This window comes from Leiobunum rupestre, chromosome 6 (genome assembly GCF_980474605.1).
Source record: "Leiobunum rupestre chromosome 6, qqLeiRupe1.1.hap1, whole genome shotgun sequence".
Classification (NCBI taxonomy): domain Eukaryota; kingdom Metazoa; phylum Arthropoda; class Arachnida; order Opiliones; family Sclerosomatidae; genus Leiobunum; species Leiobunum rupestre.
In genome coordinates this window covers 12,924,473-12,950,880 of record NC_143389.1, presented here as the reverse complement: position 1 = coordinate 12,950,880, position 26,408 = coordinate 12,924,473, and the positions used below count along the sequence as shown (strand labels likewise).

General features: G+C 33.9%; 1 protein-coding gene across 1 annotated transcript in view; it reads left to right on the top strand.

Annotated features, from left to right (window-relative positions):
• The first annotated feature begins 375 nt into the window (after positions 1 to 375).
• LOC149939305 (vacuole membrane protein 1-like) overlaps positions 376 to 26,408 on the top strand; it is a 37,810-nt gene continuing 11,777 nt past the window's right edge. Inside the window, exons 1-3 of the mRNA XM_090180188.1 lie at positions 376 to 517; positions 1,372 to 1,469; positions 1,682 to 1,830. Coding sequence (XP_090036314.1) covers positions 1,702 to 1,830 — 129 coding nt within the window. The 5' untranslated portion in view covers positions 376 to 517; positions 1,372 to 1,469; positions 1,682 to 1,701. The remainder of the gene's footprint in view (positions 518 to 1,371; positions 1,470 to 1,681; positions 1,831 to 26,408) is intronic.

Genomic DNA, 26,408 nt, shown 5'->3' with positions numbered 1-26,408 from the left:
GAGAAAGATAGATAATACGGTAAATTACGAGGGTCTTCTAGGTAGTAGTCTTAGGTGATTTGGTACTATATTGTACTATTCTTGTGGTACTCATAAAATAAAGTTAACTATTGTGAATACGTGTAAAGTTAATGTTACCAACATAATTTAACTTCTTAACATGTAGTATAGGTTTTTTTAGGCTTATAAATGACATTAGAACATTTTATATAAGACCAGTTTAATAATTCATAGGCTAGGGGGTCACTGGTCATAGGGACCAGTTTAATAATTCATATGCTAGGGGGTCACTGGTCATAAGGACCAGTTTTAAAAAAAACCTTATTTCCAAGGCTGCTGAGTGCCGCTGACTCGGCGTACGGCCAACTTAGCTCGGCAGCGCTTGTTGACAGTTGGAGTGAGAGGCGAAGCCGATTTCAAGGGGCCTTGGCTTTGGAGATATGTACTAATCGTTGCTGAATTTCCGTGATTGAGTTTTGATTCTATTTCAACTTTGATAGGGATTTTACATTGAAAGGTAATAATGAAACGTTCATTTTTATTTTTGCCTTTCTTCTGTTTTTAATTGTTATATTCATTCGATTTAAAGTTGCCAATTTAGCTTGGTTTTCATGTGATAAGCCTTTGTTCTATTTTCTATCAATTAATAGTTTCTACATCCAATGCCTGGCTATAGTGTTGTTGTTATGTTTGAGCCTCAAGGGAGGTCTTACACTTGTAGTTTGGGTGTAAATGTGTAAACAGTTAAGGACAAGCCTCCAATATGTTCTTTTGCGATTATAAACAGACGTTACATGGGTTTGATGATGTATTTTTAGTTGTGTCCCGTAGTCAACCCTTCCCAACCCTGTAAATCTCTTGAATAATTGTAAACTGATGCTATATTTTTCAATTTTAGGTCCCTAGATAGTTTCTAATATAAAAATTTCCACTGAAATGGACCAAGTTGATTCTAATGGAGATAGCAAAATTATTTCTTATTTTCTTGACAAAAAAAATTAGAATTTCGTTTAGTACCCCAAAAATAAAAGTTGCACCATTCTAGAACACCTTGGATGTTACTGATCTTAAGAAATAAGATGCTATTACAAAGCTTCCTATAAATTTGGAAATTGTTCTAGTTTGTAATTTTTAGTTGCTATGTACTTGGTAATGCGAATATGAGGTGTTTTGACTGATTGAATCGGATTCTCCCAAAAATGTTTTAAAACAATACCAATAAACATCGTTTTAAATACTGTTAAACAATAATTTAATTTCGTGGTATTTGGTTTAAAGCTAATATATCTTATTGTAACACTCAGCATATATGTGTTGTTAATGTGTATTAGTGAAATTGTTATTTAGGATTACCTTTTTATTTCATTTTAGGGTACTGATCTAGAAGCTGTTACTTGTATTCCAGATGTATTTGAACCTATATTGCTGACGATTTGTATTATGGAAGAAATGCTTAGCTAATTAAAATGGTAAGTTCCGGAACTTTGGTAAACCTTTAATAATACTTGTTCGAGTCCTAGAAATCAATGAGAGAGGCATTTAAAATTGAAATATAAAATAAATTGAAATTAAAAATCAAATACATTAAGTCAAAGAATGAAAATTGGCAATATTGTTTGTTAAGCTTTGGTCTTAAGTGCATTGTTACAACTCAGGTTTGATCAATTTCTCATTTTGGCAGATTAATGAGAGGTAACCGATATGGGTGTGAAGACAAATAAGAGTAAACAAAATGCTGGACATAAGGATTATAAAACTTTGTCTAAAGACGATTTACGTCAAGAACTACGAAACCGTGGTGTGAAGACAAGTGGAAAAAAAGTTGATTTGGTGAGCATAAACTTTGTAATAGTAATTTGTCAAAATACAGGTTCCTTGACATACGCAATATTATTTTGGGTATGATGCCCAAAATTCTGTTAATTATGAACCGTACTTCTAAAATCATAAATGTTGGGAGACAATTTGCTTTTCTATTATCACATAATAGATCTTAAAAGAAATTTATTTGAATAACTTCAACGGTTACATGGTATAAATAGGTGCGCTGGTTCAGTAGGAATTATCTTATTGGCTAAGACAAAGGCAGATAAATATTGCTAAGCCCGTATGATTCGATTTTATTATCAGTATGAATAATTACACATGACCAAAAAATGTGCGATATTATCGAGATTCACGCATTTTGAATTAAATAATCCTTCCTATTGACAATTTTTATTTTAACACTAATAATTGGGGTTTTTATAAATTAACGTGGCCTTCTTGTTTGAATGTAGCTACTACGTCACAACTTTAACTTTGGTAAAATTACTATTTACAAGCGCGCGCTTAGGGCGCGAGAAACCTCGGATTTTCACATCGTGACGTAAGAGCAACATAAAAACAAGTTCGGCAAGCGTAGCTGAATTTATATAAAGAACCGTTCTTTTAGCATATTATTATCTTATTACAAAATCTTTAATTTAATTTGTATACAATGAAAGAGGGTAGCGTTAGTAATATTTTCATTGCCTTCCAAGTTTTGTCGCAGATGTATATTTGAAGCACATTTTTTTTTCATTTTAAAATTTTAACCAGGGTTGCCCGATTTAAAAAAAATGATTTAAATTAAATTAAAAAAAACATTATAATTGCTATTATACTTAAATGTATTAAAGTAATTTCTGTAACAAGGCCAAATTAAATTTCGTGAAATATTAAATTTAACTAAGGTTTATTTAAATTTTAGTTTTATCCCCATCAGCAAATTTTGTCAACAAAGAGGCAAAAAAAATTTAAATTAAACAAATTCTATTTAAATCTATAAAATTAAATTTTTAATTTCAATGAAAAAAATTAGATGTAAAAAAAATAATTTATTTTATCATTTTAAACAAAAATCAACAACCCTGATTTGTTTGATTTTATTTGTTGTTTTTGACACAGTCATAATTTTTGCACATTGTAATGAATGTTTTGAATATTTTTTTGCATGTGCAGTGCATGAAATATGCGCAGTAGTTGCCTGTTATATAGAGTACCGCTGTTGTTTATCTGAAGAATTACTTTTAAAAGTAAGTAACGTAGTACTTTTTTCATAAGTAAACCATTAATCCTAGTCAGTGGCGCATATGGGGGGGGGAGGGGCAGGAGGCAAGGAAGAAAATAAGCATGACCAAAGCCTTCATAAAACGTTTTTTGCCAAAGCGGCGCTCCTCTACTGCAAAATGTTTTGGGACTAATCGTCCCCCCCCCCTCCACAAAAATTCTGGAAGCGCCACTGATCCTAGAGTCTCTTATGATCAAGTGTGGGTTGTTATAAAAATTCAAACCATCTTTTATTTCCTAAAACACATTTTATGCGCATATTATGTTATATTATAGGGCTACCTTAGTTCCAAAACAAGATATCTAAAAAAAATTAAATTCGAAAAATCGATAACTTGAAACGACGATTTTAAATATTTAGTAGAAATAATTGTTGAAAGAAAGTCAGAGACACTTTTCAATGGGGGTTAATTTCCCCCATTGAAATTAAGTCTGAGACACTTTTCAATGGGGTTAATTTCCCCCATAATCGCGAACTATACCGCCTGTACTATTCCCCCCTATGTTTCCCCTACACGTTTTCGAGGGGTGTATTGAAGGGCCACAGAATCGTTTGATTTTTTAGGAACTAACTAATCATGTGTTTTCAGAAAGGAGGAATGTATGCCTGAGTCACTCTGATGGGAGGAGCTAACTAAAATTTGTCCCGAATATTACAGACGATTCTGTGTCCCTTTAACCTGCCTATTTTCTTTTGTAAAATACATCTTTACAATATAATTGTTCAGTAAATTCTTAGGACGTATTTGGCCTTAGCATTTTTTTTTAGAACCAACTTATGGTGTCGGCCAAAGGCCTTAGCATTATAGGGAGATGTATATATTCTCTCGTACGATGTATATTATATACTTCTGATATAAGATAATTTTCAAAAAACAACGTAATCGCCATTGCCCCCTGGATTAAGAGAAGGCCTAGAAATTGTTTTTCTACAGGGGGCGGCAAACATTTTTTACACGCTCGCGAAACACTCAGTAGATGGCGCGATTTCAAACCTTTATATCGAGACGATTAAGGCGGAAATTTTAAATATTCCCGCATAAGCCAATGCCCTTAAGCAATAGCAGCCGATCTTTCGCTGTCAGCCTGACTTGATGACGTCAAAATGGAAAGATCTAGGGCCATCTTTCGGCCAACAGAGGCATAAAACTAAAACTTTGATTTTGACAGTTTCAAAAATTCAACACCTGCGCATTTCTAGGCCTTCTCTTAATCCAGGGGGCAATCATTGTTATCGCGTAAATTTGATGAGCAGACGGCAAACTACCAGCGCCATCACGGTTTTATGAATTAGCCGTGCTTCCAGCCACTATGATAGCTCTCCGTATAATTCCTCCATAGTATATTCTTGGCGCCAAACCAATATGAAAAATGTTCATTGTTATCTCTCTTTTACGCAATTATCGTGCGAAACTTTCAACATGTCTGCCATTCTCTATAAACGCGTCAAATGGTGTGAAATATAGCAGTAACCTTCGCGTTTATTTTTTGTTGGGTAAAATACAGCTAGTACGACGAATCCGCCACGTGGCATCGTTGTATTAGACCGTAAAGGGAAAAAACACAACCTTTAATCGCGGCGCCCGTACCGTTGGAAAAATCGCGAGGTAACGCGTGATAATCGTCGGTCCGCATTCATTCGAAAGACTCCCCCGACTCGAAATAGTTGGCCGAACAGACACAGTTGTCGAAATATTAGTGACGATAAAACGATAGGCCGTTTATCTCTATCTCGTACTGGGAAAAAACTGACAGACTGGAACGCGAGTGTTTTTTCTCGCAGTATCAGTTTCCGTCATCTGGCGCGGAGTTGAGGGTCCGCTTCGTTCACATCGGCGGCTTCGGGGAGAATTGGACGCTTTCATCCGCCGTTGACTGTAGCGGGACTCGCGACGAGCATTGACCTCGTTATTCGTTAGCGTTTTGCCGCCGACCATCACTCGCTGTTAGAAGGTAACTGGGTGACCCACTTAACGCGTCGTCTGTGCATCGTGGCATACGTTAAGCGCTTTTTTCATTGAAGGAACGGATTGTTTTAGTAGTGGAAGGAATTTTATTAAGGTAGGGATGTTTTATTTTTAAACTTGTTTGAGAAGGGGCTTTGTAGTGTGTGATATCTAGTAACAGCGGAGAATTTCGAGTTTTGTTTGAACTTGGTTTAAGGGTTGTATATTTTCAAATCGAATAATCGTCCGCGAACACGCGTCAGAAACCATTTATGCAACTTTAAACTCTTCATAATTAAATAGCATTTCTATTGATTATCATGTATCATATTTCTCCTATACTTTAACTGATAAGGTACCAACGAACTCGCGTTTCGCTAAAATTAGGGTTTTAAGGTTAAGAACCTAAACAAAGCTACAGCGATAGCTTTCTTTGCTAATTTTATCAAATCCACGAGTTTATTTACTGTCTAGATATCCGTGAAATCATTAATTTGATATTGTACGGGTGTTGCTTCAGCGTCGCGTCACGTGATTTAAGCGGGACTTCCTCGTGGCACTTCTAAGCGATCATAATTCCTGTAATCATCCTTCAATCTCTCTCTCTGTTGGGTTTTTCTGTTTCTACGTCTTTTGAAAAAGTGATTTATTTGGACTCGATTCAAGTTTTTCTCGAATATATTATGAATACATTTACTGGAACACGATTGTTTCCAATTGCGGCTTACTTTATAAAAGCCGTCACATGTCAGGGAAATCAAGGAAAAGTTTCGTCATTTTAAAATAGGCTTAAAAAGTCGGCCAATTTTACGTAGTTGTATAAAGGTAATTTATCTGGGATTTTTAATGATAATTTTACTGTACCTTTGAGAGAAATTCTGTTTAGTTTCCAGGGTTGCCACGGAATTTTCAGATTGATATTCCCTGACTATTCCCTGTTTTCCCTGACAATTTTTAAGAGAATTTCCCTGACTTTTTTTAGGCCAAAATTTATTTTATATTTTACTTTTATCAGAAGTTAATAAATTTAAATGTACTTATAGTTCATTAAAAAGGTTATTGCAATGTTGAAAAAATTAGCCAAACTTTCAAGGAAATAAATGATAATCAATGAATTTGTCACAGATCTAGAGTAAAATTACCTTCAAAAAGTGTCAAGAGCAAATCTAATTCCCCGTCATTTCCCTGACCTTTTACAAATTCTAATAATTCCCTGACCTTTCCGTGACTTTTTAGGCACATTTTTCTTCTAATTTTTAAAGGTTGCAATAAAACTTCTTTTAGTTAAAACATTACCTGAACCATAACTGGCATAATTACCCCAAGTGTGCCAATTAGGGCCTTTCCCATAGAAATTCATCAATGAGAGCTTGTTCTACACGGACCAAAGAAACGTAGGACTCGCGAATTCCGTCCTTGTACCCTATGTGGTCTTTGTAATGTTCCCGCCAATTTCGTCCCCGAATAATGTGACGTAAATTTCGTCACTGGAAAAAGTGAAGTCATTTCCGTTAAACAAGGTATCATTGTAAAATTTATCTTACTGACATACTTAGGGTAATTATGCCACTTATGCCGGAACTAAACTATTAGTTGATTTGAATTAATTAAATTCTGATTAAAGTTAAATATAATGTAAAAAAATTCCAAGTAAATCTTCATAGATGTTCAGGGACAACCCAAGCAATTTTCATCTGAAAATATTGTGGCAAATCTGTAAAAAGTGGATAAATTTGTTTCTAATTCGAGTACTTGGAATGTAATTGTGCGTATCTGTCTAGTTTGATGGCGATTTTAAGTTCACAAATTATGTAACGCAAAAAAGGCTCCTCCCCGGCCACCTGAATTAATGGCGTTAAAAGTCGCTTGATGACTAAGGCCTAAAGTGGTGCCTTGGGTATTAGCATAGCTGATTATTATTATTATTAATTACGTTATAAATACTGAAAAACGCCATCTTGATATTATAAAAGCACCATAAACCGTAACATTATTTAATTACATTAAAAATGAAGTTTTTATTGTTGTTATTTATGTGACGAGTTTAAAGTTTGACGGAAATTTCAAAATGTAAAAGTAATTTTTAGTATCGTGTGACAACAGTGACACCATTTTGCTCGGTTATGGAGTGGCCGTTAGGATAGGAAAGATTATTAGTCGGGCTATCTTGTAGCCTTACGTAAAAAATCACTTTGTTTTTGTTCAGAAGAACTTAGCGTTAACGATAAGAAAAAACGGGGGAGTATAAAAAAATTATGTCTGAAGTATATATGTGTCTCTAACGATCACCTTAATAGTCTCGAAAATGAGTATTCTCGAATCCAAACACTTTCGGGATTTGGTAACCAATTGATTAAACTAGAAACTGAAGGCTTCAAAAGTCGCTTGATGACTTAGGCCTAGGGTGGTGCCTTGGGTATTAGCCTAGCTGATTATTATTATTATTATTATTTGTCTCGAATCTGAATATCCTCGAAAGAATTCGGTTAATAAAGTAACAGTCTAGAAACTGAACGAAGAGTCCAAAATGGAATAGTCTCGAATCTGCATAAGATCGAAATTGCCCAAATTGACTAAGCTCGAAACTGAATATCTTCGAAAGACTTTGGCTACTAACGAAATAATAGAATCTAGTTAGTGAAAAGTGTTGAAGTAACAATCGTTTTTTAAATTAAATAAATTTAATACGAATAATTTTAGAGCTTATTAAATCTTTTGAAACATTTCAATCTTATTCTGATTCGAGAATATTTGGTGTTTCCCAAACTGTAACATCGAGGATAGTACTGTTTATAAATAAGTAAATTTTTACGTATCACTAAATCACATCCAATGTCGATTTTTATGATTTCGATGGATTGGGCGTTTGAACTAGACCCGAATAGATTACTGTTAATTAAGTGAAAACCGCGTTGAAAGCCAGAGACATCTGGGAATTTCCAATTAATTAGTATAATTTAGGGTAATTTGTGGGATGGAGGTCATTGGCGCTAATGGGTGCAGTGAACCGTTTAGAGATTGAAAAATAAAGATTTGTTTTTAATAATAAAGTAACTTTAAGCTACTTTAAAATTTTAAATTTTTTTAAAAATTGATTTGTTTGATTTAAATCGGATTTTATTTTTATTCTTTTGGTGTCTTATGCCTGTTTTTCTGGACAAATTGATTAATTTGAGTGAAGTGGTAATTTAAATTATAGTTGAAATTTTCATTAAATTTAATTATTAATTAAAAATGAAATTGCTAGATAAATACGTTCGTACGTAAATACAATTTAAATCGAACTTTTTTTAAAATGACCTTGATCTTTAAATAAAACGGGAAAGCATGGTTGCCACGGAATTTGAGAATGCGCCCAAAATGTTGGCTAATTTTAAGAATTTGTATAACAAGAATTGATGGATATATGAAATAATAAGCTAATCAGCTAGGCACCATCCTAAGCCCGGGTCATCCAGCGACTTTTAATGCCTTAAAAAACAGGCAGTTGTAATTATTTTAATTTCATCATTCGTCACCTTAGGCGGGAAATGTGCTGTTTTTAAATAATCATTTAAAAAGTCTATAATTTTGAAATTATTGACGCTTTTGAAGATTTTAGGTGACATTGAATGTTGAACTAAATGGTTCATTTGGTTAATCAGTGTTCCTAAAAAGCCACATTTTTAAGAAAACTTCTAGCCAGTGGTTATTATTGGCTAATTATATACAGGGTGACCATTCTTCCTTTATTTTATAATTTTTCCTATATTTCAATGCTTTCCTTTATTTTCCTATAATTTAACCATTTTTCCTATATTTCAATGCTTTCCTTTATTTTCCTATAATTTAACCATTTTTCCTATATTTCAATGCTTTCCTTTATTTTCCTATAATTTAACCATTTTTCCTATATTTTCCTATAATTTAACCATTTTTCCTATATTTTCCTATAATTTAACCATTTTTCCTATATTTTCCTATAATTTAACCATTTTTCTAGGGCTGTGCGAGTACTCGAAAATTGCGAGTACTCGGTTTCGAGTCCGAGTCGGGTACTCGGACTCGGGACTCGAAAATCATATTTCCAGTACTCGATCGGGTACCCGAGTCCTTCGCCAAGACTCAAAAATTACTCGGGTGGACTCGAGAATATTAATAAATACCCGGCGAGTCCTCTATTTCCCGTCGAGTCTTTTTCTATGAAGGCGAGCCTCATTTCTAGTAGCTTGCTTTGCTTCCAAATATTACGCAAACGGCGTGGCAATAGTTTTCTTCCACACGGCCAACTTCGATGCGCAATCAAAGTTACGCACGATCGTAGTTGGCCGTGGTTTCCCTTAATATTCTTGACTCATTGTTTGGTTGTCAAATCCCACCCGATTAGTTTTACTTTTACTTTCAAAGTTTTTAGTATTTTCTAGAGTAGAGTTGAGGCGGGGTGGCCATTGGTTAATTTTAGATTTAAGTTACTTTAAAGTTTTAACTTTAGTCATTAGTTTTTTCGGTTATTTAATAAAAATAATTTCCAAAAAATGAGTAAAATTAAAAAACAAAAGCCATTTCAAGAGGAAATTTTACCACCAGAAGGAGAAGGACATAAACAATAATCATTTAAAAAATATTTTCTTCTGATTTCAAATGGTTAGTATAAATTTTAGGGCTCGAATTGGACTCGCTCAGAAAATTTGGACTCGCATTGGACTCGAAAGAATTAAAATCAACTTCCTATGGACTCGAAGGCTCGAACGAGTATTGAAAAATTGGACTCGAAGACTCGCAAGTCCAATTTTACAAGACTCGGGACTCGACTCGAAACCCAAAAAACAGGACTCGCACACCCCTACATTTTTCCTATATTTTCCTATAATTTAACCATTTTTCCTATATTTTCCTATAATTTAACCATTTTTCCTATATTTCAATGCTTTCCTTTATTTTCCTATAATTTAACCATTTTTCCTATATTTTCCTTTAATTTAACCATTTTTCCTATATTTTCCTATAATTAGATATTTTGTATTTCACGCAGTTTTTACGAATTTCCCGCGTGCCTAGTTCGCTTTTTGTAATACAGATGGCGCTTCATGTAGTAAATCCCTTTGATAAAATGTAAACTGCTTCTCTAAAGAACTGCACTGAACGGAATTAAGAATATCGTAGTCTGCTTAAATAGTTTCTTTTATATTAACACAAATTTAAATTTTATTTATGCAAATTTTCCTATATGTTACTATATTATCAAAGATAATACTCCTATATGTTTCTGTTTTTTTTTTTAAGAAAATACTATATTCTCCTATAAATCGACTGTTGAATTTCCTATATTCCTATAAATTTTTTGGTGTTTTTCAGTGGTCACCCTGCTAATAATAACCAATAATGGCTAGATGGGAGATATTGCATTTAAAAGGTTAAAAATGACTAGTTTGATAGTATTACTTAAATGTTTATTGGTTATATATGTGGTAAAAATATTACAAAAACAGTTAAAACACGTAAAATATATTTTCAAAATTAACAAAAAAGTTGGTCTGGTGGAGACTGCGTATTTAACTTTTTGTTACGTTTATTCTAAATCACCATCGGTTCTATCTTCCAAACAATGATCCTTTTCACGGAGTAGCTTCCGCTTTACCAGTAGACAAATCCAAACTACGTAAAAATCATTGAAAAATATCCCAATCATTTTATCGCCAAATTAGCCCAAATTCTGGCAACTTTAGGCGGAATGTTCGTCAAAATAGTCAAATTTGGCTATTTTACATTTATGCAATGATAAAAAGTATTTTTTTCAGTTATAATTGTCCAGGCCGTTAATGGTTTTTAAAGCCACTGTCTTTTTCCACCTCGGAACTCTTTTGGTTATCTCGAATATTTTAATCATCATAATGTATCTTTATAAGCAAGATTTGAATTAAATCTTAAGAGAGCTGTTATCCACAGATGAGCTCCTTAAAGCGCCATTCTAGGTCCTTTTTCCGTTTTATAACGGTCTATTATTATAATAATATCCTTATCGAGCCAGGATTCCAAAAGGCATCTTCTACGGGGTGAGGGTGATTTGGAACGGCCGAGGAGGATTCGGGAAAGTGTGTATTGGGGCACGTGTGCGTTGGCCATCAACCGTGTCTAATGTCTAATTGCATCCGTTTGCTATTCTGGAAAATGTTTATTCCATCCTGCGGAACGTGGCGGGACAGAGATTTTACCTCAGTCAACACCTGGATCGGAACGATTTTCAGGGAAATAAACAGCTTTCGGACTTTTTTCATTATAGTTAATGACAGTTTTATCCGCATTAGGATTAGCCAAGACACGCTAATAGAGTTCGTACACTATCTGGAAACGTCAGCTAATTTCCAAATGGTTATAAAAAGTCAGTGAATTTCCAAATGGTTCCAAAAAGTCAGCGAATTTCCAAATGGTTCCAAAAAGTCAGCGAATTTCCAAATGGTTCCAAAAAGTCAGCGAATTTCCAAATGGTTCCAAAAAGCAGTGAATTTCCAAATGGTTCCAAAAAGCAGCGAATTTCCAAATGGTTCCAAAAAGTCAGCGAATTTCCATAGGTTCCAAAAAGCAGCGAATTTTCAAATGGTTCCAAATAGTCAGCGAATTTCCAAATGGTTCCAAAAAGTCAGCGAATTTCCAAATGGTTTCAAAAAGTCAGCGAATTTCCAAATGGTTCCAAAAAGTCAGTGAATTTCCAAATGGTTCCAAAAAGTCAGCGAATTTCCAAATGGTTCCAAAAAGTCAGCGAATTTCCAAATGGTTCCAAAAAGTCAGCGAATTTCCAAATGGTTCCAAAAAGCAGCGAATTTCCAAATGGTTCCAAAAAGTCAGCGAATTTCCATAGGTTCCAAAAAGCAGCGAATTTTCAAATGGTTCCAAATAGTCAGCGAATTTCCAAATGGTTCCAAAAAGTCAGCGAATTTCCAAATGGTTTCAAAAAGTCAGCGAATTTCCAAATGGTTCCAAAAAGTCAGCGAATTTCCAAATGGTTTCAAAAAGTCAGCGAATTTCCAAATGGTTTCAAAAAGTCAGCGAATTTCCAAATGGTTTCAAAAAGTCAGCGAATTTCCAAATGGTTCCAAAAAGTCAGTGAATTTCCAAATGGTTCCAAAAAGTCAGCGAATTTCCAAATGGTTTCAAAAAGTCAGCGAATTTCCAAATGGTTCCAAAAAGTCAGTGAATTTCCAAATGGTTCCAAAAAGTCAGTGAATTTCCAAATGGTTCCAAAAAGTCAGCGAATTTCCAAATGGTTCCAAAAAGCAGCGAATTTCCAAATGGTTCCAAAAAGCAGCGAATTTCCAAATGGTTCCAAAAAGTCAGCGAATTTCCATAGGTTCCAAAAAGCAGCGAATTTTCAAATGGTTCCAAATAGTCAGCGAATTTCCAAATGGTTCCAAATAGTCAGCGAATTTCCAAATGGTTCCAAAAAGTCAGCGAATTTCCAAATGGTTTCAAAAAGTCAGCGAATTTCCAAATGGTTCCAAAAAGTCAGTGAATTTCCAAATGGTTCCAAAAAGTCAGTGAATTTCCAAATGGTTCCAAAAAGTCAGCGAATTTCCAAATGGTTCCAAAAAGTCAGCGAATTTCCAAATGGTTCCAAAAAGCAGCGAATTTCGAAATGGTCCCAAAAAGTCAGCGAATTTCCATAGGTTCCAAAAAGCAGCGAATTTCCATAGGTTCCAAAAAGCAGCGAATTTCCAAATGGTTCCAAAAAGTCAGCGAATTTCCATAGGTTCCAAAAAGCAGCGAATTTTCAAATGGTTCCAAATAGTCAGCGAATTTCCAAATGGTTCCAAAAAGCAGCGAATTTCCAAATGGTTCCAAAAAGCAGCGAATTTCCAAATGGTTCCAAAAAGTCAGCGAATTTCCATAGGTTCCAAAAAGCAGCGAATTTTCAAATGGTTCCAAATAGTCAGCGAATTTCCAAATGGTTCCAAAAAGTTAGCGAATTTCCAAATGGTTCCAAAAAGTCAGCGAATTTCCAAATGGTTCCAAAAAGCAGCGAATTTCCAAATGGTCCCAAAAAGCAGCGAATTTCCATAGGTTCCAAAAAGCAGCGAATTTCCAAATGGTTCCAAAAAGTCAGCGAATTTCCATAGGTTCCAAAAAGCAGCGAATTTTCAAATGGTTCCAAATAGTCAGCGAATTTCCAAATGGTTCCAAAAAGTCAGCGAATTTCCAAATGGTTCCAAAAAGCAGCGAATTTCCAAATGGTTCCAAAAAGCAGCGAATTTCCAAATGGTTCCAAAAAGCAGCGAATTTCCAAATGGTTCCAAAAAGTCAGCGAATTTCCATAGGTTCCAAAAAGCAGCGAATTTTCAAATGGTTCCAAATAGTCAGCGAATTTCCAAATGGTTCCAAAAAGTTAGCGAATTTCCAAATGGTTCCAAAAAGTCAGCGAATTTCCAAATGGTTCCAAAAAGCAGCGAATTTCCAAATGGTCCCAAAAAGTCAGCGAATTTCCATAGGTTCCAAAAAGCAGCGAATTTCCATAGGTTCCAAAAAGCAGCGAATTTCCAAATGGTTCCAAAAAGTCAGCGAATTTCCATAGGTTCCAAAAAGCAGCGAATTTTCAAATGGTTCCAAATAGTCAGCGAATTTCCAAATGGTTCCAAAAAGTCAGCGAATTTCCAAATGGTTCCAAAAAGCAGCGAATTTCCAAATGGTTCCAAAAAGCAGCGAATTTCCAAATGGTTCCAAAAAGTCAGCGAATTTCCATAGGTTCCAAAAAGCAGCGAATTTTCAAATGGTTCCAAATAGTCAGCAAATTTCCAAATGGTTCCAAAAAGTTAGCGAATTTCCAAATGATTTCAAAAAGTCAGCGAATTTCCAAATGATTTCAAAAAGTCAGCGAATTTCCAAATGGTTCCAAAAAGTTAGCGAATTTCCAAATGGTTCCAAAAAGTCAGCGAATTTCCAAATGGTTCCAAAAAGCAGCGAATTTCCATAGGTTCCAAAAAGCAGCGAATTTTCAAATAGTTCCAAAAAGTCAGCGAATTTCCAAATGGTTCCAAAAAGTCAGCGAATTTCCATAGGTTCCAAAAAGCAGCGAATTTTCAAATGGTTCCAAATAGTCAGCGAATTTCCAAATGGTTCCAAAAAGTCAGCGAATTTCCAAATGGTTTCAAAAAGTCAGCGAATTTCCAAATGGTTTCAAAAAGTCAGCGAATTTCCAAATGGTTTCAAAAAGTCAGCTAATTTCCAAATGGTTCCAAAAAGCAGCGAATTTCCAAATGGTTCCAAAAAGCAGCGAATTTCCAAATGGTTCCAAAAAGCAGCGAATTTCCAAATGGTTCCAAAAAGTCAGCGAATTTTCAAATGGTTCCAAAAAGCAGCGAATTTTCAAATGGTTCCAAATAGTCAGCGAATTTCCAAATGGTTCCAAATAGTCAGCGAATTTCCAAATGGTTCCAAAAAGCAGCGAATTTCCAAATGGTCCCAAAAAGTCAGCGAATTTCCATAGGTTCCAAAAAGCAGCGAATTTCCATAGGTTCCAAAAAGCAGCGAATTTCCAAATGGTTCCAAAAAGTCAGCGAATTTCCATAGGTTCCAAAAAGCAGCGAATTTTCAAATGGTTCCAAATAGTCAGCGAATTTCCAAATGGTTCCAAAAAGTCAGCGAATTTCCAAATGGTTCCAAAAAGCAGCGAATTTCCAAATGGTTCCAAAAAGCAGCGAATTTCCAAATGGTTCCAAAAAGCAGCGAATTTCCAAATGGTTCCAAAAAGTCAGCGAATTTCCATAGGTTCCAAAAAGCAGCGAATTTTCAAATGGTTCCAAATAGTCAGCAAATTTCCAAATGGTTCCAAAAAGTTAGCGAATTTCCAAATGATTTCAAAAAGTCAGCGAATTTCCAAATGATTTCAAAAAGTCAGCGAATTTCCAAATGGTTCCAAAAAGTTAGCGAATTTCCAAATGGTTCCAAAAAGTCAGCGAATTTCCAAATGGTTCCAAAAAGCAGCGAATTTCCATAGGTTCCAAAAAGCAGCGAATTTTCAAATAGTTCCAAAAAGTCAGCGAATTTCCAAATGGTTCCAAAAAGTCAGCGAATTTCCATAGGTTCCAAAAAGCAGCGAATTTTCAAATGGTTCCAAATAGTCAGCGAATTTCCAAATGGTTCCAAAAAGTCAGCGAATTTCCAAATGGTTTCAAAAAGTCAGCGAATTTCCAAATGGTTTCAAAAAGTCAGCGAATTTCCAAATGGTTTCAAAAAGTCAGCTAATTTCCAAATGGTTCCAAAAAGCAGCGAATTTCCAAATGGTTCCAAAAAGCAGCGAATTTCCAAATGGTTCCAAAAAGCAGCGAATTTCCAAATGGTTCCAAAAAGTCAGCGAATTTTCAAATGGTTCCAAAAAGCAGCGAATTTTCAAATGGTTCCAAATAGTCAGCGAATTTCCAAATGGTTCCAAATAGTCAGCGAATTTCCAAATGGTTCCAAAAAGCAGCGAATTTCCAAATGGTCCCAAAAAGTCAGCGAATTTCCATAGGTTCCAAAAAGCAGCGAATTTCCATAGGTTCCAAAAAGCAGCGAATTTCCAAATGGTTCCAAAAAGTCAGCGAATTTCCATAGGTTCCAAAAAGCAGCGAATTTTCAAATGGTTCCAAATAGTCAGCGAATTTCCAAATGGTTCCAAAAAGTCAGCGAATTTCCAAATGGTTCCAAAAAGCAGCGAATTTCCAAATGGTTCCAAAAAGCAGCGAATTTCCAAATGGTTCCAAAAAGCAGCGAATTTCCAAATGGTTCCAAAAAGTCAGCGAATTTCCATAGGTTCCAAAAAGCAGCGAATTTTCAAATGGTTCCAAATAGTCAGCGAATTTCCAAATGGTTCCAAAAAGTTAGCGAATTTCCAAATGGTTCCAAAAAGTCAGCGAATTTCCAAATGGTTCCAAAAAGCAGCGAATTTCCAAATGGTCCCAAAAAGCAGCGAATTTCCATAGGTTCCAAAAAGCAGCGAATTTCCAAATGGTTCCAAAAAGTCAGCGAATTTCCATAGGTTCCAAAAAGCAGCGAATTTTCAAATGGTTCCAAATAGTCAGCGAATTTCCAAATGGTTCCAAAAAGTCAGCGAATTTCCAAATGGTTCCAAAAAGCAGCGAATTTCCAAATGGTTCCAAAAAGCAGCGAATTTCCAAATGGTTCCAAAAAGCAGCGAATTTCCAAATGGTTCCAAAAAGTCAGCGAATTTCCATAGGTTCCAAAAAGCAGCGAATTTTCAAATGGTTCCAAATAGTCAGCGAATTTCCAAATGGTTCCAAAAAGTTAGCGAATTTCCAAATGGTTCCAAAAAGTCAGCGAATTTCCAAATGGTTCCAAAAAGCAGCGAATTTCCAAATGGTCCCAAAAAGTCAGCGAATTTCCATAGGTTCCAAAAAGCAGCGAATTTCCATAGGTTCCAAAAAGCAGCGAATTTCCAAATGGTTCCAAAAAGTCAGCGAATTTCCATAGGTTCCAAAAAGCAGCGAATTTTCAAATGGTTCCAAATAGTCAGCGAATTTCCAAATGGTTCCAAAAAGTCAGCGAATTTCCAAATGGTTCCAAAAAGCAGCGAATTTCCAAATGGTTCCAAAAAGCAGCGAATTTCCAAATGGTTCCAAAAAGCAGCGAATTTCCAAATGGTTCCAAAAAGTCAGCGAATTTCCATAGGTTCCAAAAAGCAGCGAATTTTCAAATGGTTCCAAATAGTCAGCAAATTTCCAAATGGTTCCAAAAAGTTAGCGAATTTCCAAATGATTTCAAAAAGTCAGCGAATTTCCAAATGATTTCAAAAAGTCAGCGAATTTCCAAATGGTTCCAAAAAGCAGCGAATTTCCAAATGGTTCCAAAAAGCAGCGAATTTCCAAATGGTTCCAAAAAGTCAGCGAATTTTCAAATGGTTCCAAAAAGCAGCGAATTTTCAAATGGTTCCAAATAGTCAGCGAATTTCCAAATGGTTCCAAATAGTCAGCGAATTTCCAAATGGTTCCAAAAAGCAGCGAATTTCCAAATGGTCCCAAAAAGTCAGCGAATTTCCATAGGTTCCAAAAAGCAGCGAATTTCCATAGGTTCCAAAAAGCAGCGAATTTCCAAATGGTTCCAAAAAGTCAGCGAATTTCCATAGGTTCCAAAAAGCAGCGAATTTTCAAATGGTTCCAAATAGTCAGCGAATTTCCAAATGGTTCCAAATAGTCAGCGAATTTCCAAATGGTTCCAAAAAGTCAGCGAATTTCCAAATGGTTCCAAAAAGCAGCGAATTTCCAAATGGTTCCAAAAAGCAGCGAATTTCCAAATGGTTCCAAAAAGTCAGCGAATTTCCATAGGTTCCAAAAAGCAGCGAATTTCCATAGGTTCCAAAAAGCAGCGAATTTCCAAATGGTTCCAAAAAGTCAGCGAATTTCCATAGGTTCCAAAAAGCAGCGAATTTTCAAATGGTTCCAAAAAGCAGCGAATTTCCAAATGGTTCCAAAAAGCAGCGAATTTCCAAATGGTTCCAAAAAGCAGCGAATTTTCAAATGGTTCCAAATAGTCAGCGAATTTCCAAATGGTTCCAAAAAGTCAGCGAATTTCCAAATGGTTCCAAAAAGCAGCGAATTTCCATATGGTTCCAAAAAGTTAGGGAATTACTTCAAAACATCAGGCAAATAAATTTATGATAGATGTATTAAAAAAATGCATAAGAAATATTTTGCAAGATTTACCTCAAAAACGTTAAAGGGAAATTTCGGCAAATTGACCCGGGAAAACCTGAAAATCCAATCCGAATCCTGTAATAAGGTCATTCCATGTCAATTCGACTAGCGGAAAATTTGCCTAATTTGTAATTTTAAATATTTTTTCTACGAGTATATTAGCTTAAGAAAACTAGTTTCCCAAAGTTTTAGACTTTTAATTAAATTATTTGCAAAGTTTTTTTTTAATTTAAGATTATTTTCGATTTTAAAACTTTAAAATGAGTTTTTCTCGAATATTTTGGTATCTAATAGTCATATACCAAAGAAAATATGCAAATTAAGTATAAATTTAGTGCAGAATCCGAATATGGGAGTCAAATTTCGCTAAAAAAATTACGAAACGAAATAATTGAATTGAATAATATAATCCTGTATTTTAGGATTTATCCTATTTTCTCCTGTAATATATTGAAATGTCCTTTATATACTTATTTATTTAGCGGCGTAATTCGCTGTCCGTTAAACTTGTTGCCTCTAGTGATAAATAAAAATTGATCAAAAAATATTAAGCTATTTACTTTTAAAATTAGATGTTTTGAAGCTGAAATTTGCCCTAAATTTGAAAAATGCGAGTCCTATATTACCCTATATAATCAAATTTGGTGTTCAGACTCCAAAGATTATCCCGAGTTTATTATGGCACAATTTTAGGACGTAAGCCAGGTATTTAATGATATAAGTTACATGTAGAGGTTATATTAAGTTGTGTTCGAAGTCTGAGACAGCTAGAGAGGCTACGATGTATGATAGCAAACAAATTAACATTTGAATCGGCTAGTTACCAAAGGTGCATTTTGTTCGGTTTGGCGTGTCATATAGTACAGGAATTATATTTGATTTTTCGATTTAAATCAATTTGAATTCTTCGATTTAAATCAATTTGAATTCTTCGATTTAAATCAATTTGAATTCTTCGATTTAAATCAATTTGAATTCTTCGATTTAAATCAATTTGAATTCTTCGATTTAAATCAATTTGAATTCTTCGATTTAAATCAATTTGAATTCTTCGATTTAAATCAATTTGAATTCTTCGATTTAAATCAATTTGAATTCTTCGATTTAAATCAATTTGAATTCTTCGATTTAAATCAATTTGAATTCTTCGATTTAAATCAATTTGAATTCTTCGATTTAAATCAATTTGAATTCTTCGATTTAAATCAATTTGAATTCTTCGATTTAAATCAATTTGAATTCTTCGATTTAAATCAATTTGAATTCTTCGATTTAAATCAATTTGAATTCTTCGATTTAAATCAATTTGAATTCTTCGATTTAAATCAATTTGAATTCTTCGATTTAAATCAATTTGAATTCTTCGATTTAAATCAATTTGAATTCTTCGATTTAAATCAATTTGAATTCTTCGATTTAAATCAATTTGAATTCTTCGATTTAAATCAATTTGAATTCTTCGATTTAAATCAATTTGAATTCTTCGATTTAAATCAATTTGAATTCTTCGATTTAAATCAATTTGATTTTTCGATTTAAATCAATTTGAATTCTTCGATTTAAATCAATTTGAATTCTTCGATTTAAATCAATTTGAATTCTTCGATTTAAATCAATTTGAATTCTTCGATTTAAATCAATTTGAATTCTTCGATTTAAATCAATTTGAATTCTTCGATTTAAATCAATTTGAATTCTTCGATTTAAATCAATTTGAATTCTTCGATTTAGATCAATTTGAATTCTTCGATTTAGATCAATTTGAATTCTTCGATTTAGATCAATTTGAATTCTTCGATTTAGATCGATTTGATTTTTTGTTCTAATTAAATCCATTTCAACTCAGATTTCATAAGATTTTAAATGTTGTAGGCGTACCGAATTTTAAATTTTTCTTATAGCCGGCCCCTCGAAGTTGCACGAAAGATGTAAAATTTTCTTGAAAAGATTTACGCCACACTAATATCAAACGTTATCTAAATTCTCCATCGGTGGTATATAAATTGATCGTACCCGTACGCTGTCCTCATTCTAGAAACGATTTTAAAATTATATTTTTAAATTTAGAATCTTTTCTTTGAACGCGGCACGTAGAAAGAAAGTAGTTTTTCCTCGAAGCGATTTCCGCGTATTTGGGTAACGCAACTGGTTTTGACGCCTAGCTCCATTAGAAATCGAAAGTTAAGCTTCCAGCAGCAATATCGGCTGAGTCCTATTGCTGGGCTCCCAGCGATCCTATATTTTCCTATAAAACAGGATTGGCACTTACTTATTTAATTAAAAATTAATCAATCGTTTTTTTATATAAATCGGATTTTTTTATTGAATTTATTGATTTTATGCAATTAATGGCTCTTTTTCGATAAAATTAACGGTTATTTTACTTTTATTAGTTATCTCAATTAAATTTAATTACTATTTATAATATAAGCTTGCTCCAATTTTCTACGTATTTTAATTTTATAAGAACTCATGTTTTCCATTATTTATTCCTCCATTGAAATAAATTTTGTTATTTAAATCATTGATTTTTTTAAAAACATATGATTTAAATAAGATAACCCTGCTATAAAATCCTTTAATTATATTTTTTATCTTATATTTCTAACTAATAAAATTTTAAAATATTTACACACCATCAATAAATATTTTTAATTTGTAACTATTTATAAAAATGAATTACTATATTCATTATTTATGGAATATAAATTACTATATTCATTATTTATGGAATATAAATTACTATATTCATTATTTATGGAATATAAATTACTACATTTATTATTTATGAATTATAAATTACTATATTAATTCATTTATTATTTATGGAATATAAATTACTATATTAATTCATTTATTATTTATGGAATATAAATTACTATATTAATTCATTTATTATTTATGGAATATAAATTACTATATTAATTCATTTATTATTTATGGAATATAAATTACTATATTAATTCATTTATTATTTATGGAATATAAATTACTATATTAATTCATTTATTATTTATGGAATATAAATTACTATATTATTCATTTATTATAAAGATAACGTATTATATTTCACAAGTAGGTTCTCTAGCAATGCGAATTCAAAGCATACTAAATTAAATTTAAATAGTAATTGAATTTAATTATAATTCAATTTTATTTTACACTACCGCTTTGTTAATCAATTTGCCAAAATAGGTCTATAAGTTAAAAAAATCAATCATAAAATTTTGTTTTAATTTAATTAAATTTTAGAAATTCAAAAAATCAACATCGCTTTCCCAAAAGGGAGCAAGCAACAACGCTCCTAGCGGGAAACATGTGGCTTGATCCACTGTATTTGCTCAGGTACAACTTAACCTTGCCCTTGTAGCGTCTCATGCCTTGTATATTTTATGAAAAATGCATTCAGATTATGCGATGGCGTATATTTTTTATTTTTCGTGTACTCTTTCGCAAATACTATCGCCATCTGTTAGCTTTTTTCTATTAAAAATCCGAGAAATTTAACACTGCGAAGTACCAGAGGTTAACGCTAAACTGCCATTATCTTAGCAGGGTGGCCACAGATCAGGGAATTTGAAAGTAGGCCTACAAAAAGTCACGCACATGTCAGGGAATTTTAAGAATTTTAGAAAAATCAGGGAATGTAAACTAAAAGGTCAGGGAAAAGTCAAGGAATTTGAAAATGGCCCCAAAAAGTAAGGGAATTTGAAAATGGCAGGGCTTCCAGAGTTCCTATAATTCCTATAAATTCCTATAATTTCAATATGCTCCTATAATTTCCCATTTTCTCAAAATTGTTCCTATAAATTCCTATTTTTTCGAAATTATCTAGTTTTTCTATAGCTATATCCAGTAATTCCTATATTTTTAAAAATAATGTGTTAGAAAACCGCCTTAACGTTTGTGAAAATTTGCCTTCTAAATAGAGCTTAGCTCTGGCTTAGGTCCGGTGTTCCCGAAACCCTCAACGGTTGGGCTCCCAGAGTTCCTATAAATTCCTATAATTTCAATATACTCCTATAATTTCCTATTTTTTCAAAATTGTTCGTATAAATTCCTATTTTTAGCTAAAATGTTCCTATAAATTCCTATATTTTGGCTAAAAATGTTCCTATAAATTCCTATTTTTAGCTAAAATGTTCCTATAAATTCCTATATTTTGGCTAAAAATGTTCCTATAAATTCCTATTTTTGGCTAAAAATGTTCCTATAAATTCCTATTTTTGGCTAAAAATGTTCCTATAAATTCCTATTTTTAGCTAAAATGTTCCTATAAATTCCTATTTTTGGCTAAAAATGTTCCTATAAATTCCTATTTTTGGCTAAAAATGTTCCTATAAATTCCTATTTTTTGGCTAAAAATGTTCCTATAAATTCCTATTTTTTGGCTAAAAATGTTCCTATAAATTCCTATATTTTGGCTAAAAATGTTCCTATAAATTCCTATTTTTTGGCTAAAAATGTTCCTATAAATTCCTATTTTTTGGCTAAAATTTTCCTATAAATTCCTATTTTTAGCTAAAATGTTCCTATAAATTCCTATTTTTTGGCTAAAAATGTTCCTATAAATTCCTATATTTTGGCTAAAAATGTTCCTATAAATTCCTATATTTTGGCTAAAAATGTTCCTATAAATTCCTATTTTTTGGCTAAAAATGTTCCTATAAATTCCTATATTTTGGCTAAAAATGTTCCTATAAATTCCTATTTTTTGGCTAAAAATGTTCCTATAAATTCCTATTTTTTGGCTAAAAATGTTCCTATAAATTCCTATTTTTTGGCTAAAAATGTTCCTATAAATTCCTATATTTTGGCTAAAAATGTTCATATAAATTCCTAGTTTTTGGCTAAAAATGTTTCTATAAATTCCTATTTTTTGGCTAAAAATGTTCCTATAAATTCCTATTTTTTGGCTAAAAATGTTCCTATAAATTCCTATATTTTCTATTAAATTTCCTATATTTCCTAAAATATTTTTTAAAAAATCACTGGGAGCCCAGAAATGGTCCAAAAGCAAAGGAATTTTCAATAATAAAATTACCCCAAAACAATCAGGCAATTAAATTTTTGAAAGATGTATTAAACATATAAAAATATTTTTCAAGACTTTAACCTCAAACGATTCATTAATTCTATAAAAATGGCCAGGGAAAACCTGGAAATGTCAGGGAATTTAATTCCGGAAATTTTGTACGAACCCTGTAAAAGTAAAATTTAAAGTTTCAAAAGGCTGCGGGATAATTTTTAAAAGTGGTCGGGGAATTTGAAACGGAAATTTTGGTGGCAACCGTGCTTAGGTACCCGAATAAGTTCTCGGTTTTATTGTTTGATGGTTCTAACTATTAGAACAGAGTACTTGTAAAGGGCAATCCATCTCCAGCGTTGTTTATTGTTCTTCGGGAACCGAGAGAAGCCGACTCCGAAGTGTTTCCCGTCCCCTTTGGGAGTAACTGACCCTGACACGTAATCCGGATCACTTGATGATAGCGGACGACGAGGCTCTCTTATCGCCGTTTAAAGGCATTTTATCGATTGAAGGTCTTTCAACTGACTCCGCGTGCCTCGGATGCTATCACGAGTCAGGGAATTCGATAGTAGGCATTAAAGGGAGTATAACTTTTCAGGAATTTGGGGCAATACATAATTCACTCCCCTCATTTTTCTAACCACGTGTACATTCTTATACGTAGTGTGAAATACAATGGTTTTTGGGGAATTATCCCACTAAAAGTATCACCGCTTTCGTAGTGCTTTAATTTCTCATATCTACCAGAACGTCTTTCGTGAATCTAAAACCACGTACCTCATTATTAAGAAATTACATTTTAATAAATATCCAAATTATGATGAAAATAATTAATTTATAGCTCGGATATTATTGTTTATATGTTAATTAAGGGTTCATTTAAAGAAAAACACTAATTCGGAAAATAAAACAAAGGTTTCAAGTGAGAAAACCTCTTCAGGGCGAGCAGTCCGGGCACGCTTCATCTAATAAAAGAATTGGGTGTTTCTACTATCGTTCTAGACTAGCGCCATGAGTAAGAAAAGAGAGAAGCTATGGCGCACCCTACCAAACAAGGAGGGTCATACTCCCTTTAGAGGTCCGGTAAAGGACAATGAATTTTTAAGAATTTGTAGTTGAAAGTTAAGGAATTCAAATCATCTTAAAAACTGTAGTTTCAAACCATCTTTTCCATTACTTAATTAAATTAGTTTACTCTAAAGAGTACAAATTTACATCCCGAAGGTTTTCTTATTAAGGAATGAACTTAATTACTTCTCTTATATATTAACCGATTTAGTAGAAAGGTCGATCGTGAAATAAGTGACTAGATTGTTTGAGTTAGGAATCCAAAGCCTTCAGTAATTAAGGCGAAATCGTATTCTCAGGGAACTCCAAGGTTTTAATATTGTTCACGCACTCATTTTGTCGCTGTGTAGTACGCTTGACCGATTTTTCTTCGACTTGAGTATTAACAAGAATTTAGGAACCAGGCTGATTTCATGTTTTAGCGATTGTAACCAAAAATGGTTTTTATAACTTAAAAATGTATTTTTTCCTATGTAAATTAACATGCAGGAATCGCAGACATTGGATAAATACAAGTAAATTTTGGTTGTATTATTTAAAATGGGTCAAATTGGGTATATGCGTGTACATTTCGGTAAATATTAGTAAAATGTGTTAATTGGGTAAATGCAAGTAAATTGCCAAAATTTTGGTTATGGAAGGACAATTGGTAAGTTCCATCTAGGAGCAACAAACACAAGGAGAACGCAGCTAGCCTTTAAAGGTCTAGGATTTCTTCTGCCTGTTTTCCTGTAAGTTTACTTCCCGCCGCGCAAATATCCTGGTGGTAGGCCAACGTGTTGTGCGTTTGGCCTACCACCAGGATATTTGCGCGGCGGGAAGAAAACTTCAAGGAAAACAGGCAGAAGAAAACCTAGGCCTTTAAACACACTAACGAAGGGTTGTGTACGAATTTCATTGGACGAGCGTCACGAGCCTTTACGCTGAACGTTTTACGGGCGGGGGGGAAGACAATTTCTGAATTTTCCCCTTCCGACGGCAGCAGGCGCTAAAGCGTCTAGCCAATGAAAAACGTACACAAGAAAATCCACGACTTTTGACGGGTTGCGGTCTCCTTGTGTGGGGTGTTGTGTTTGTTGCTCCTAGGTTACATTAAATTGGCTAAATTTTTCAAGGGGGGGGGGAGACCAATAAAATCTGCGATTTCTCCATGCTAATTTCCATAGGTAGATTTTAAGTAATCAAAAACATATTTGGTTGCCATGAAAAAGCAAAAGCACGTCGAAACGTTTCCTTTTGGGAAATTTCAAGTAACTAACATAAAGGTCTACCTATCCACCGAATTTAAACAAAATCGATGAAAATCACCTCGGCTCGTCTCCTTGTTAGCAAAAATAAGTACATTAATGTTATTCTTCCAAGATTGTCGTTGAAACTTCTAAGAGCACTCTGCTTAAAGGGCCACAAAATCAATTATGATGTTCTGCCCGATTTTCCGTAGCTCCGCCCTTTCCGTAGCTCGTGATACCCGATCCAACCAATTCAAATTTGACCCAAGGAACCACCCAGGCCTAAGTCAACTGTTGGTTGTCGAAGCCAATTCCCGGTGGCTGGGTTAATTTGCGCTGGAAGGTCCTTACACTTACTATTACCGATAACCCCTACAAGTTATAATAGTAAGGGGAAAACTCCTCTAACCAGCCGGAAAGATAACTTACAAACTCCACGCGGATGTGAAATCGATCCATTTGGATCTATGCCAGGGTTGCCACGGTACCTGGAAAACCTGGAATTCCTGGAAAAGTCAGGGAATTAGAATTGGTTTTAAAAATCAGGGAAATTTCAGGGAATTTGTCTAAAAATCGGGGAAATTTCAGGGAATTTAATTTCGGTTGCAAACTAAAATTCAGGAAAAATCTCCGGAGATAGTCAGGGAAAACCCTGGAAAAGTCGGGGAATTTGAGTGTGAAAAAACTGTGGCCACCCTGTATGCTATTTATTCGCATTTTTCTTATCCACAGAGTATCAACCCTTAGAAATCTAGACACGTACCGTCTATTTAATCCATTCCATTATTCAGGAGTATTTGAATCCCATTCTTTCGAGTCATTCTGGCTATGCCTAATTGCTGTAAAATGAAATATCGTTTCTTGATTCTCATCCAAGATTTTTTTGGTCCCCTCAATTGCGCTTCTTCGTCGAAAACTTTGAATCGCAGCAGCCAAAGTGTTATTTGGCTCGTAAGATTCCTGATCTAGTGTCACCGCGAGTCTCCTCCGAGAACTGTCTGTCGAGATGTTTAATTATAGATTCATTCGCGAGTAACTTCTTCCCGGTTCAAGAAGTTGGCGCATCTCTTAAGACCTTCGAGAAGTCCTTGTTCCAGCGAAACACGATTTAGAGAAGCCCTAAACGCGTTTAGAAACGGTTCCCTGTAATTGCGTTAGTCGAAATTTTAAAATATGGCTTACAGATTATATTTTTACAATGAGGTAAGTGTTTACTTGATTCCGCTATTGATTCGGGGTGTAAGTTTCTCGTAGTTCGTCAATCGTAAATTCGACCTCATTTTACCGAAACTTTCTTATTAGCCAAATCAATTGACGAAATGTTTGCCCCGAGTCCTCGTCGTAGGCATAGTAAACAGGGTTACCAAAGTACATGGAATCCGGAAAAATC